The 11,467-nt window shown below is 39.5% G+C and overlaps 3 protein-coding genes across 3 annotated transcripts in view; 1 reads left to right on the top strand and 2 right to left on the bottom strand.

Moving 5' to 3' along the window:
- Positions 1-251: 251 nt before the first annotated feature.
- Positions 252-3,481, top strand: tmem263 (transmembrane protein 263). Its single transcript, XM_077516956.1, has 3 exons — positions 252-416; positions 1,776-1,844; positions 2,778-3,481. The coding sequence occupies exons 2-3, from the start codon at positions 1,778-1,780 to the stop codon at positions 3,074-3,076; spliced, it is 366 nt and encodes a 121-aa protein (XP_077373082.1). The 5' UTR covers positions 252-416; positions 1,776-1,777; the 3' UTR covers positions 3,077-3,481.
- Positions 3,482-4,683: 1,202 nt separating this feature from the next.
- Positions 4,684-7,927, bottom strand: LOC144016174 (zona pellucida sperm-binding protein 4-like). The gene is made up of 8 exons (XM_077516955.1): positions 6,827-7,927; positions 6,526-6,710; positions 6,356-6,453; positions 6,112-6,272; positions 5,849-6,041; positions 5,367-5,514; positions 5,032-5,110; positions 4,684-4,951 (listed from the first exon to the last, which is right to left on the bottom strand). Exons 1-8 carry the CDS (start codon positions 7,872-7,874, stop codon positions 4,860-4,862), a joined length of 2,004 nt encoding a protein of 667 aa, XP_077373081.1. The 5' UTR covers positions 7,875-7,927; the 3' UTR covers positions 4,684-4,859.
- Positions 7,928-10,963: 3,036 nt separating this feature from the next.
- The window catches only part of LOC144016171 (zona pellucida sperm-binding protein 4-like), a 5,998-nt gene continuing 5,494 nt past the window's right edge, over positions 10,964-11,467 (bottom strand). The window contains exon 8 of the mRNA XM_077516953.1: positions 10,964-11,467. This exon is cut by the window's right edge and continues 490 nt beyond it. The gene's annotated coding sequence lies outside the window, so the exon portion shown is untranslated.

Genomic DNA, 11,467 nt, shown 5'->3' with positions numbered 1-11,467 from the left:
TACAAAATAAATTGATCATATAAAAAGTGAAAAAAAGATACTTCGTGTACTTCCCGGAAATAACGCGTCATTTCCGTTTATAGCCCGAACATGTTCTGTATACATATAGATTATTTGGCAAAAATATTTTAAATGAATCTCAAATTTTCACAATGTTTTAGGTCTTTTGTAGAACTTTCACTCGAATTAAATCGTAACGAAAGAGACGCGAGAGAGAGAGCAACAAACACAGTAACACACGCGCGCGCGCATAAACACGCACACGCGCAAGGGGGTGGAGCCTTGACTCATCCTCGAAAAAAAACAACCTACTAGGACGGACCAGTTTCCCCGTCGGCCACATAAATTCACGCCTTAATTATCTTTCTAACAATATTTGGAGTCCTTTCCTTGCGCCAAAGGGTGTTAAAAAGAAGGTAAGTTGCCATATTGTATCAACTTACTGGAGTAAAAATGAAAAATGTTAGCCATAATATCAGCCGCTGCTCCTAAAACTCTAAGTTTGTGTACAAAAAAACGCACTAAAACTGGCAAGAGTTGTACTGTAATTGTTAGTGGTGCATACGACAAACATGATAACAAAATAAATACGTTTTTCCTCCAGTTGATGGGTGTACTGTATTGTCCACCAGGAGCGAAGTGACGTGTCTGACTGTGTGACCTACAATATTCGAAGGCGAAATTCAACAGCGTTTTCTGTAGCTATATAAATTATATATTAAAAGATCCCGTTTAAATTTATTACAATAACGAATGCATGCATTACAAGCGGTTGTGTTTCCGTTGACGTTGGTGTAAAGTTAATCAAAGTTAGCTCTCGTGGGTTTTAGCTGCTTTGCTAACGTGCGACGCTTCCCATAAATCCTTTAAATCCTCGCTCCATACTGCCACGTAGCCGTCATCCATATGTCAACAAGTAACGGCATGCCCTATACTTTATTTGATGGCGATGTTGTTTTTACTTTGAATAGCTTGCCGCACGTTCACACCTCGTTGCAGTTTTCGGTCCTGCTGTGCAAGCTCTCCTTGTATTTGCAGTGAACAGGTCTGCCTTGTTTGTTGATTAGCAGCACACCCCAGAACGAACTAAACCTAAATATTAATTCCTTGGATCATAGAAGGGGCTGTAACCAAATCATGTGTAATATCGATAGAGCAGGAGAGGGCTGAAACGAACGATTATTTTAAAATACGGTTACTTTATTATTATTATTATTATTATTATTATTATTATTATTATTATTATTATTATTATTATTATTAAAAAGTTTTATTTCCACCCCTGTATTAAGAAACAGAACATTTCTTTTTCAAATTGACAGAGCGAAAAATGCACAAACAAATCGATTATGATTCAGTGACTGCTTCGGTCAGTAAAATGGCAAAAACTTGGCAAAAATGCTGATCATTCTTTTCCAAAGTAAAAGCAGATGCTTGCAAAATACCTTACTTTGGTTAAACGCAAAGTTAATCAATTTGCTTTCATGGAGGAATACAGAAATCTGTAAATATTTTCTCTTGAACAGATGAAATCAGAGGATTTGGCTAATTTGAAGATAACCACTATTTTTGAATAATTAATCGATGATCAAAATAGTTGTTTGTGATATATCATATAAGCATGCTTTCCAGTTATGTCCAGTTACGTAATATAAATGTGCTGGCATGTACTCAAAAACTGCCTCAGCTGTGTATTCTTGTGACAGTTTGCTCCTTGATAATAATACTGTATGTGTAAATATATTGTTGTTATTGTTTGCATTATTTCCCCACAGAGATGAGCCAGGCAGAGCAGGTGGTTGAGGGCACACCTGCTAACCTTGATGATGAGCCAGCAGATTCAGGTCAGTGAAGGAAGACTTAAGTATTTCAGTATCCAGCGCGTTAAACACACAGCGATATTTAACCTTTTTAACAGATTTTTTTTATTTTTTATTATCCCAGATTCAAAACCCCAAACTCGTGTATGCATATGCCACCTAAGCTGAGTGTATTTTACAAAATTATCGCAAATAAGCACTTTGTGTCCATCTGTTTTTTGTTTTTTTTGTTTTTTTGATGAAATATTTTTCGTGCCACAACTCATTAATTTGTCTCGCACCGAAAATCAAACAATATCACATAAATGAAAATTAGTTTTTCTGTCTTGACACACAGCATCATGGGATATATTGCTTTTCTCGTGATCACTGGCTGTCACCAAGGTTGACTTACCGGCTTAAACTTTACTTACTACACCAGTGATTCCCAACCAAGGAATCTTGTCAAAACTAATGACATTTGTATGAAAATGTTAAATGCATCTTTATTTATTCAGCTGCATATTGTGAAAGGCAGAACGCCAAAACTTTCTTCCACTAGGTGGCAGAATGTTCAATAAACCTGTTCATGCACTTGTTGCCATTCATACAACAGAACAAATTGTATCTTTGTACAAGTATATTGTGTATTTAATTTAGCAGGTCCACGTTTCACATTAAGTCAGCTTGTGAGTAAATTGGGACAATATCATCATTATTTCAGTATTTATATTTTTGTGACATTTTTGTTTGCTGGTGTGCCGTGAGATTTTTCTTATGCAAAAGTGCAGCCAAGCGAATGTCTGCGAATTAAAGATGCTACCATCTGTTGGGAATAAATGAATTCAAAATTATGGAACAAATATTAGATTTGGGCTTGTAAATATTCAGATAGTCTTTAACGACAGCAGAGACGGTCTTGCTTGCCATCGACTGTCCACCACATCATTTTAGTGACATTTCGCCTTTATCCTTCAGACCCCCTCAAAGAGCACCCACCGACACAGACGGGCATGCTGGGCAGGTTGGCGGGGGGCTTGTACGGCGCCACCAAGGGGGCTTTAGGAGCTACTGTGGGCGGCGTGACCTGGATAGGAGGAAAAAGCCTGGATCTCACCAAGACGGCCGTCAGCTCTGTGGCCGCCGTGCCCGCGGCCGGAGTGGGCCTGGTCAAGGGGGGAGTGTGCGCCGTCGCCGGAGGCGTGACGGCCGTCGGTTCCGCCGTTGTCAGCAAAGTCCCAATCGGAGGAGGCAAAAAGAAGGACAAGTCCGACTGACGGCAAGAGGAGAACGAAAGTACACAGCTGGGGGTGTTGATCACACTGAGAGTTGGCTTGCCGCAGCGTGCGATGTCACCGGGTCGCAGCAGCAGGTGATGAGCAGCACAGGACTCAAACAATCAATGTGAATGTGGTGTGCTTTTCTTTTTTTTGTGTTCACTTTTTGTTCAGCATAATGGCGTGTTTATAAACTCCAAGTAAGAGACTGTACTTATTTGTGGTGCGAGGAACACTTTTCTTTTCACCGGGGCATCAAGTGGTCCAATAAAATGTCTGTGTCTCATTTTGATCACACGCCTCAGGACATTTTTCACTGCGGACTGCACAAGGCAAACCCAAAATGCACTTGAATAGCACCAGCAAGACAATCAGCCATGAATGCGAATAAATAATTGAGCATCAGGTTTTTGTTCAGTGTTTTTACTTAATTAGTCATATACTATCAATTGGAGTATTTGGGTGAAATTTCAGGATGATTACAATAAAATGCACTACATCCTCAGTTTTCTCTACAGATGAATGTAATTTGACCTCTAAACTTACCGTAGATGCAAATGTCCAACTGTTCAATTTTGGTGTTTGTTTTGTTGATCTCTAGCAAGGACACGAATGGAGCATTAGTCAACAGGTGTTGGACCAAAAACATTTCCAAGAACGTTGTGCTCTTTTTGTGACTCTTGCAGTCTCACTGTGACACTCGGTGGCTTCTTCTGTTTGAAGCCTCACGATGATGTGCTGTTGCTGAATTCTTAATTGTCCACTTGGACTTGGCATGTCAATATGTGAAAAGCAAAATGAAGGGGACTGTTTAAGTTGTTCACAAATTGTAATTGAGCTCAGATGTTTATCGGTCCATTCACGATTCAAAGCAGATGATTACATAACATTGAACAGTTAGATGTGCATTCAAAAGATAAGTAATGGTCAATTTCACCTGTAAAGGGCTAGAGTTATTTGTGCATTTAAGGTTCATCCCAAAATTTCACCCTGGACTTTTTGTAATGTAAGCCCAAATATATTGAAATTCTGAAGCAATACCTCGAAGCTCAAGTTCACGCAATGTTACAGGCACTATAAAATCTGATGTTAAATTAAAGTCAATCAATATTTGACCCCTGAGTCGAACCTTCTATCAATACTGAGCTCAAATGTACAACCTCCTCCATTTTTGCTTTCAGGGTTATTGTCCATGTTCCTCATGAGACATGAATTATTTTGTTTTTTTGAATTTATCTTTGAAACGTTAACTGTCACGTTGGCTTCTTGACTACCTTGGAATAAAGAAATGGTAAAATATGTGCTTATGTGTTTGTATGAGAATGTGAAATACAAAGGAAACAATTGACACACATGTATTTTATGATAGCTTCACTTGCACATTGACAATTGTTTGGGATAGAAAGTTTGTTTTATTTAAGTTAACATGGGGGGGGGGGGGGGGTGTATTAGTGTTTTGTTACTTCAGTTTGACCATTGCTAAAAGCAATAGCCTATGGTATTTTTTTGTTTTGTTTTAAAATGATATAAAGACAAATACGTTGAATTACATTTTTTCATTGTATTATATTATTTACAGTGCAAAAAGTATTGTAGGACACAAAATATAAGTATTCAAAGTACATAAAAGCACTTTTTTAATATTGTTTGCTTACAAGCATTTGAGGAATCCATTTCATTCTTATTGGATTGCATATTTGACGGATACACCTTCTAGTAGACTTCAAAGTCATGAAACCAATACATTGTTTCAATGAAATGTCAAACTTTGCAACTGTGCTGTTTACACTGTGGGGCCAACAATCTGCAAAGGTCCAGAAGAGACCACGATTCTTGTCTCAGACAGCTTTTCAACCGCATCTTTCACTGCTCTCCCTGTACAAACACAAAACACATTCTTACTTTAAGGTGCTATGTTGACATGAACTCAAGTAAGTTTCGAGAGAGTTCCTTACTTCTCCGGCTGAAGCAGTTTGGCTCACAAGAGAAGCCAGCTGCAGCGTTGCAGACCGATGTACTGCAGTGAATGTACACCTGGACAAAGAAAGCAGTGCATGTATGTTTACATGTGCTCTTCCAATGCCAGCTGTTTCTGGCATAGCACAAAATAGCATTGTGTGTTAGAACAGAGTAGACTGTAAGCTGGCAAACTGCTCGACTGCTCACCATGACACAGTCAACAATCTTTTCAGCTCAGTCAACATTCCAATCGGTTTGAAAGTTATTTCAAATTTACGACTGAGGAGTTTGGAAGTTTTGTTGGCTGCACTCCAGCCACTAGACGCCTTACCTGTTCCCTTTGTGGTTCTAGTGAACTGGGGTCTACGAAGGTAAACATTTGGAAAATGAAACGTCTGTAATGACTTGGGAAGTCCAGACCAGAGTCACTACCAACTGGAACAAGTGTGGACCTGTAACGATCATCTCTGTTCGGGCACCTGGAGAAGGAACAGTTTCGGACAAGGCAATTAGCAAGGTCTTTGTATTCACTAAGAATTGGCTAAATCTTTCAACCAGATAACATGAAAGTCAGTCAACCCAATGAGCAAACTTGTCAACCATGTGAATTTTGAAAATCATTTGTGTAATGTTGTTGTTGTGTAGAAGAAGTGTCTACTTGTTTTATGCTAACTTCCACTAGCTGCTTTTAATTCAAACTGCCTTCTGAATACTCACTTTCAATCCTGGAACCCCCCCACACACACACCCGCCACCCCCCGAGGCTACACTGCCATCTGTTGGTTAGCACACATCACCACAATTTGTTCTTACCCGCCAATGAGAATGTCCCACTGAGGCATACTGTGAGGATTTGCACTAGTGGTGGTCCAACAGCGCCCGAGGTTCAGGACAAGGTGGGGGTCAGTCCTGTCCATGAGCTGAACCTCCACATACACAGGATCCCTCAAGATTCTGGTCACAGGATAGTCCGCGGCCGTATAGAAAGAGCTATAGGCCACTTCCACTGTGAGTGAGACACACTATTTACATTCTGTCTCCGAACAAAGTGCGGTAACAGGAGTGTGTGCACATACCTTCATTACAACCCTTCGTAAGGCATTGTCCATTACCTAACCTTAGCTGCACATTGATAGGACCCATAGCAGACACTGATAGAGGGGGTGCATCTAGTTGTAGAACTTCTACGACGAGCGTCTCAAGTGTAGTGGCTGTGTACCGACACTGGAAGAGTAAACTGAAAAGAGAACAATTGAATCAGGTTTGATGTTAAGAAGCATTCAGTTTGACAGTAGTTCACATAGCATCACAATTCCTTACTCATAGCTGCTATCTCTGGTTATGGCACCCAGAGGTCCCATTGCCACTTCATATGAGGAGGTCATCCTATTCTCATAGATTATCATACCAGGCTCCTCCTGCAAGAGATGTTTCGAGATCAATATCCACGCGCAGGTTTTATTTTTGTAGTCTGAAAATAAGGATCTCACCGCAACAACAGTGCCACAAGACGTCACTGGAAACTGGAAAATGGCAAAGGCGGAGTTTGAGTCAACACTTGTGCAGCCAGGACCTTCTCCCAACAGTGAAATGGTTTCAAGGTCGATGTTGGGTAAAGTGGCGTCTCTGGCTACTACCACAATAAACTGAGCATCCTTGGTGCACTGGACAGTCACTACAAGAACACAAAGACAATGTGATACATCAAAACATTTTCATGTCCTGATTATAAAGAGAATAAAGAAGTTAGCTTGATTGCTCAAGACGTTTGTTTGGTCCTCAAAAACTCACCCACTTTGCCAAAGTAGCACATGCCTCCATTATAGCAGCAGCTAATAGCTTCACAATCCGATGCAGAGATATCGTCACTTCCACATGGGACTCGAACAGTTGAATACACATCACAACTATGAATCGGAGGAGTTGGGTGGTTGGGGTCGGGGTTCTTTGTATGTTGCCGCGAATGATCAAAAACTAAAGCGCCTTTTGGAGGTACCTGTTTTAGGAAAGGATCCTGCCCTTGCTGATCAGACCAATCACTTTTAAGAACCGGCCCTGGCTTCTGCTCTTGCACACCAGACCAATCACTTTTAAGAACCGGCCCTGGCTTCTGCCCTTGCTGACCAGCCCAATCACTTTTAAGAACCGGCCCTGGATTCTGCCCTTGCTGAAACCAATCACTTTTAACAACCTGCCCTGGTTTCTGCCCTTGATGACCAGACCAGTCACTTTTAGTACCATGCACTGGAGGATTAACAGGATTCTGCCCTCCGGGATTTGGAGTTTTTTGCACTGGAGGGGAGACATTCCAAACGGGAGGATTTTTTACAGGTGTCTGTCCTCCAGGATTTCCAGGATGCTGCCCTTGCTGACCAGACCAATCACTTTTACTACCCTGCCCTGGAGGAATGTAGGGTCCCTGCCATCCAGGATCTTGACCTTGATGCTGCCATCCAGGATCTTGACCTTGATGCTGCCATCCAGGGTTCTGCCCTTGCCAACCGGGATCATTGACAGTTTTTTGTCCTCCAGGATTCGGCCCTTCCCACTGAGTAACAGGTTTCTGCCATCCAGGCTTTTTTAAAGGATTCTGCCCACCAGGATGATCAGGATGCCACGGATGTTTAGGATCCACGGGTTCAGTTGGAAACGGGCCGTCCGGATTAAAGGGGTTCTGGTCCAATGGATTCTGAGGATTTGGGTTTTTTGAAGATTGCCAGCCCTGAGCTGTCCTTGTGAAGCATACCAGCAGGCCTAATGCCACTAAGAAGGTAAGACCGCAGCGGTTTGCCATGGTTTCACGCTGGTTAGACCTGGACACTCCCCAAGTGGTCCGCATATGTGAGCTGATGCATTTATATGTGACTAGAACCAATGATTTAACAACCACACCTCCTCAAATCGAGGCTGTTTTTGTCAATGGCCACCCAAAGGCTTACAGAATTTATTATGTAACCCTGTTTTTCTTTTTTTTCTTTTTTTTCTTTCCCCCCAGCTGTGTGGTTTTAGAAGCTTTTTGGAAACTTCTCAAGGTCAGGTGCATGGTGATGAGTGGCATTGTGACATTATTTTACTAGTGATATTTATGTCACAAAAACCTTTTCAAAGGTCTTTGTGAACCATGTTGGTTGCCAACAGTTTATTTAATGGGGGGATAGCGTCAGAGATATCGATCTTAAGCTCGAAGCAGTATCAAGGTGAGCTTTTATCAGACAGACAGTCGTCAATATATTTAGGAAATTAGATGACCGGATTCAACCTATTAAGATTCACTTGTTTGGCCATTTAAAATATTTTACCTTCTGACCAAATTGATAGCTGATAAAAAGGCAATGTAACTAATTATTTGCTAATAATAATCATATGTATGCCAAGATCAGTGTCCAAGCTCCGGCCTGGTGGCCATTTGTGGCCCTCCGTATATATAAAAAAAACAACAACTTTTGACTCGACCCCCGATGGGTTAACACCTGACAACTACTACCAATAATAATAAATTACACTTATAGAGCTTTTCTAGATATGCACAGAAACTATTTACAATTAGAATAGTAACATTTCTCTTCATAATGATTGAAGATATTTCAATTTCAGAAGATACTCCAGTAAACAGTGATTTAAAAACTTACATTTTATTACAGATTAATTAAGCTTGCTTTGGTTCTATATGTGGAGATTTGCTCAGGGCAGGAGCACATTTTTATTTGGATTTTTATTTTAAACATGCAAAATTAATAATTAAAAATAATGAAAATAAAAATTGTGAAGCCAAAATGTGTAAACCGCAAAAAAAACCAAAAAAAAACTTACTACTACTACTACTACAATTTCAACATCAAAATATCAAAATGATGTTTTTTACAATTTGTAAATTGTACTATTAGGCTGGTATATTATTAGACTTAATGAAGATTAATAGACTTGTTATTCATAGTAAATAATGTAACATATATACTTGTTTTTTACATAACAACAGCAATGATCGATTCTACCACCCCAATATTACACAAAATCCAAACTGGTTTGCCTTATCAGCTTAGTTTAACAGGTGTTAAAAATAACAACAAAAAACAAAAACACAAACAAAACAATCATCTAAAATAACTATAAATATAAAATTGCTTGATTGATTGGTTTTAGCGAGTTAAATAAAGTTGGCCAATGTCAAAGTGACCTGTGCATTCTTCAATTTTTCAGTATGCGACCCTCGAGAGAAAAAGTTTGGGTACCCCTGGCCAAGATTGCATTCGACCCCTCCCACTGTAGTGGTGGTGGGGAGAATGCCTTGTACCTTGGCTGTAATCACCAAGAAGAGTAGCGTCCAATAATTAGTTGCCATATTTATATTTCTGTCCCCAGTGGGCCCATGCCCAAGCCCAAGTCCCGACACACTGAGCTAATGTTGACTGTGCGAATGTTTATGCAACTTCAACCTTTTAATTCTTACTCCTCTGATCCAAATAGTGAATCGGTTAATAATTAAACTAGTTGACTTTTTAATTGACTCGTTTCTTTTCAACAAGACCTTATGACAAGCATAAAACGTACATACCACTACTGAGTGTGGAATATGATACATAACAACAAATTTGTTGTAAATACAAATAATTTAAATGAACCCTTCTGCTATAAAACTTATCAGGTAGATTGCTAGCCAAAGGCCTTGCCAAGGTACAAGTGTTCTGTTCAGGGGTGACCATGGACACTGACCAGCTGGTCACCGCGACTTGTTGGCTCAGAGATGACCACCACTAAACAGAAAAGAGCCACCAGATAGGGTGAGTGACTGTGCAGAAACAAATGTTGAGATACGCAATCTGTCGTCAGAATCACCATTAGAAATCTGTTCTCACAAGATTTGAAGAGGAAATATACTCAAGTATTTCCAATAGGGAATTAATAAAGTAACTGCTGCACAATTTTGTGGTTGTAGCGTGGGCATTTCTTTTTTTTTTCTTTTTTTTTTAAAGGTAAATATCGTTTTACTGTTAATGCAGCATATCCAGGTTAATGCGGGAGTTTTTCATTTATGCTGAGGCCCAGACAATTCCATATTGCCTGAACATAGTCTGATAATACACTGTTTCCCGACCTATTTTACATTTGAGCAACGTGTCATGGCTTGCCATCAAACAAAAATACGTAACGTGAAATCCGACGCGTTGAGTTGAAAATAAAACTGTTAATTTGTTGTATGAAAGGCAAAAGGAGGATCCGCTCGCCACTGGTTAATTGTGCCTTCTGCCATCTAGTGGTCGAACATTTAATTGTTGGCCTTTTTGTTATAAATAACGAACGTTATGTTTAGCCTTCATACAATTTCTTATGAATTCGCACGATCACATTGAGCAAAAGCCAATAGTTTACATTCATTTCGAGTGCATGGAATTCAAAAGCAAGTCATCATGTCACTTTAATTTTGTTCCTTTCCAGCCATCCCGACATTGCTTGTCCTTATTCAGGTCATGGGTGAGGTGAAGCTGATCCCAACTGACTTTTGGCGAGAGGACAACTGACTACCCCCAAAATAATTATCTGGATGGATGTGTTTTGGATTTTGTGTGATTGAGAACAAGGAGACAGCGGTTATGTGATGGGAAAGGAGAACCACACTCGTTGATGTACATTTAGGAAGTTTATTGAAAAATGTCACATATGACCCTCACTGGAACCTGCCTTAAGGCACATGCATGCATCAAGCACAAATGCAAAATACATCTGATGCTTTTTGGCGTTCAAATATGTTTACAACGTAATTAAACCTGCATTTCCGTACCTTAATGCTATGTTGTTGTTTTTTTAAGTATGTGTTTCAACTTTCAACAATAAGGTCAAAGTTCTGAAATTCTTACGAGCTATTTGGAGTGAGTTTCTGACCAATGAGTGTTGGAGGTGTTGTCTTGTGGACAATATTCAATAACAACAAAGTCAGTTTTATACAAATCTTTTATTGGCGCTTATGAAATTACAAATTATTAAGATTGTAAGTGATTTGCAACCAAAATGGTCCAATTTTACTTAAGTTGTCCTAAAATTAATTATTAAATATAATGTCATTAGATGGAAGAAGGTACAATAAACCCGTGTATTTGCATCTGTTTACCATCACGATGACTAAGAATGAACAAGTCACGGCTTCCTATGAGTATATCAGATTTATGTTCAATTAAGCATGCACTGATTTTCACTAATATTTGTGAGTGAATTAAGACAAGAGCATCATTTTTTCAGTAGTTTTACTTTTGGTGACATTTTTTTTTAGTAATATATTTCAAATGTAAAATGGGTGTCTTGGGTCTACAAAGGTTAGGGAACACTGCATTTTTGTACCTACCAGTAATAGTGGAATCATTACATATTTCTTTGCTTTTTTTTTCTTGACCTTGAAATTACCTCATTTCAAAACTTTTTTTTGATCCATTGATCCTGTGT

This window comes from Festucalex cinctus, chromosome 3 (genome assembly GCF_051991245.1).
Source record: "Festucalex cinctus isolate MCC-2025b chromosome 3, RoL_Fcin_1.0, whole genome shotgun sequence".
NCBI lineage: Eukaryota > Metazoa > Chordata > Actinopteri > Syngnathiformes > Syngnathidae > Festucalex > Festucalex cinctus.
The sequence above is the reverse complement of the archived record's forward strand: the minus strand, read 5'-3'. Positions and strand labels throughout refer to the sequence as shown.

What these genes read in the sequence shown, in the direction of transcription:
- tmem263 (XM_077516956.1), top strand. Translation starts at nt 1,778, where the DNA reads ATGAGCCAGGCAGAGCAGGTGGTTGAGGGCACACCTGCTAACCTTGAT. An exon ending in TGATGAGCCAGCAGATTCAG is followed by an intron (nt 1,845 to 2,777) that starts GTCAGTGAAGGA and finishes TTTATCCTTCAG; the next exon opens with ACCCCCTCAAAGAGCACCCA.
- LOC144016174 (XM_077516955.1), bottom strand. Translation starts at nt 7,874, where the DNA reads ATGCGGACCACTTGGGGAGTGTCCAGGTCTAACCAGCGTGAAACCATG. An exon ending in ACCAGAGATAGCAGCTATGA is followed by an intron (nt 6,273 to 6,355) that starts GTAAGGAATTGT and finishes TTCTCTTTTCAG; the next exon opens with TTTACTCTTCCAGTGTCGGT. An exon ending in TAGAACCACAAAGGGAACAG is followed by an intron (nt 5,111 to 5,366) that starts GTAAGGCGTCTA and finishes TTCTTTGTCCAG; the next exon opens with GTGTACATTCACTGCAGTAC.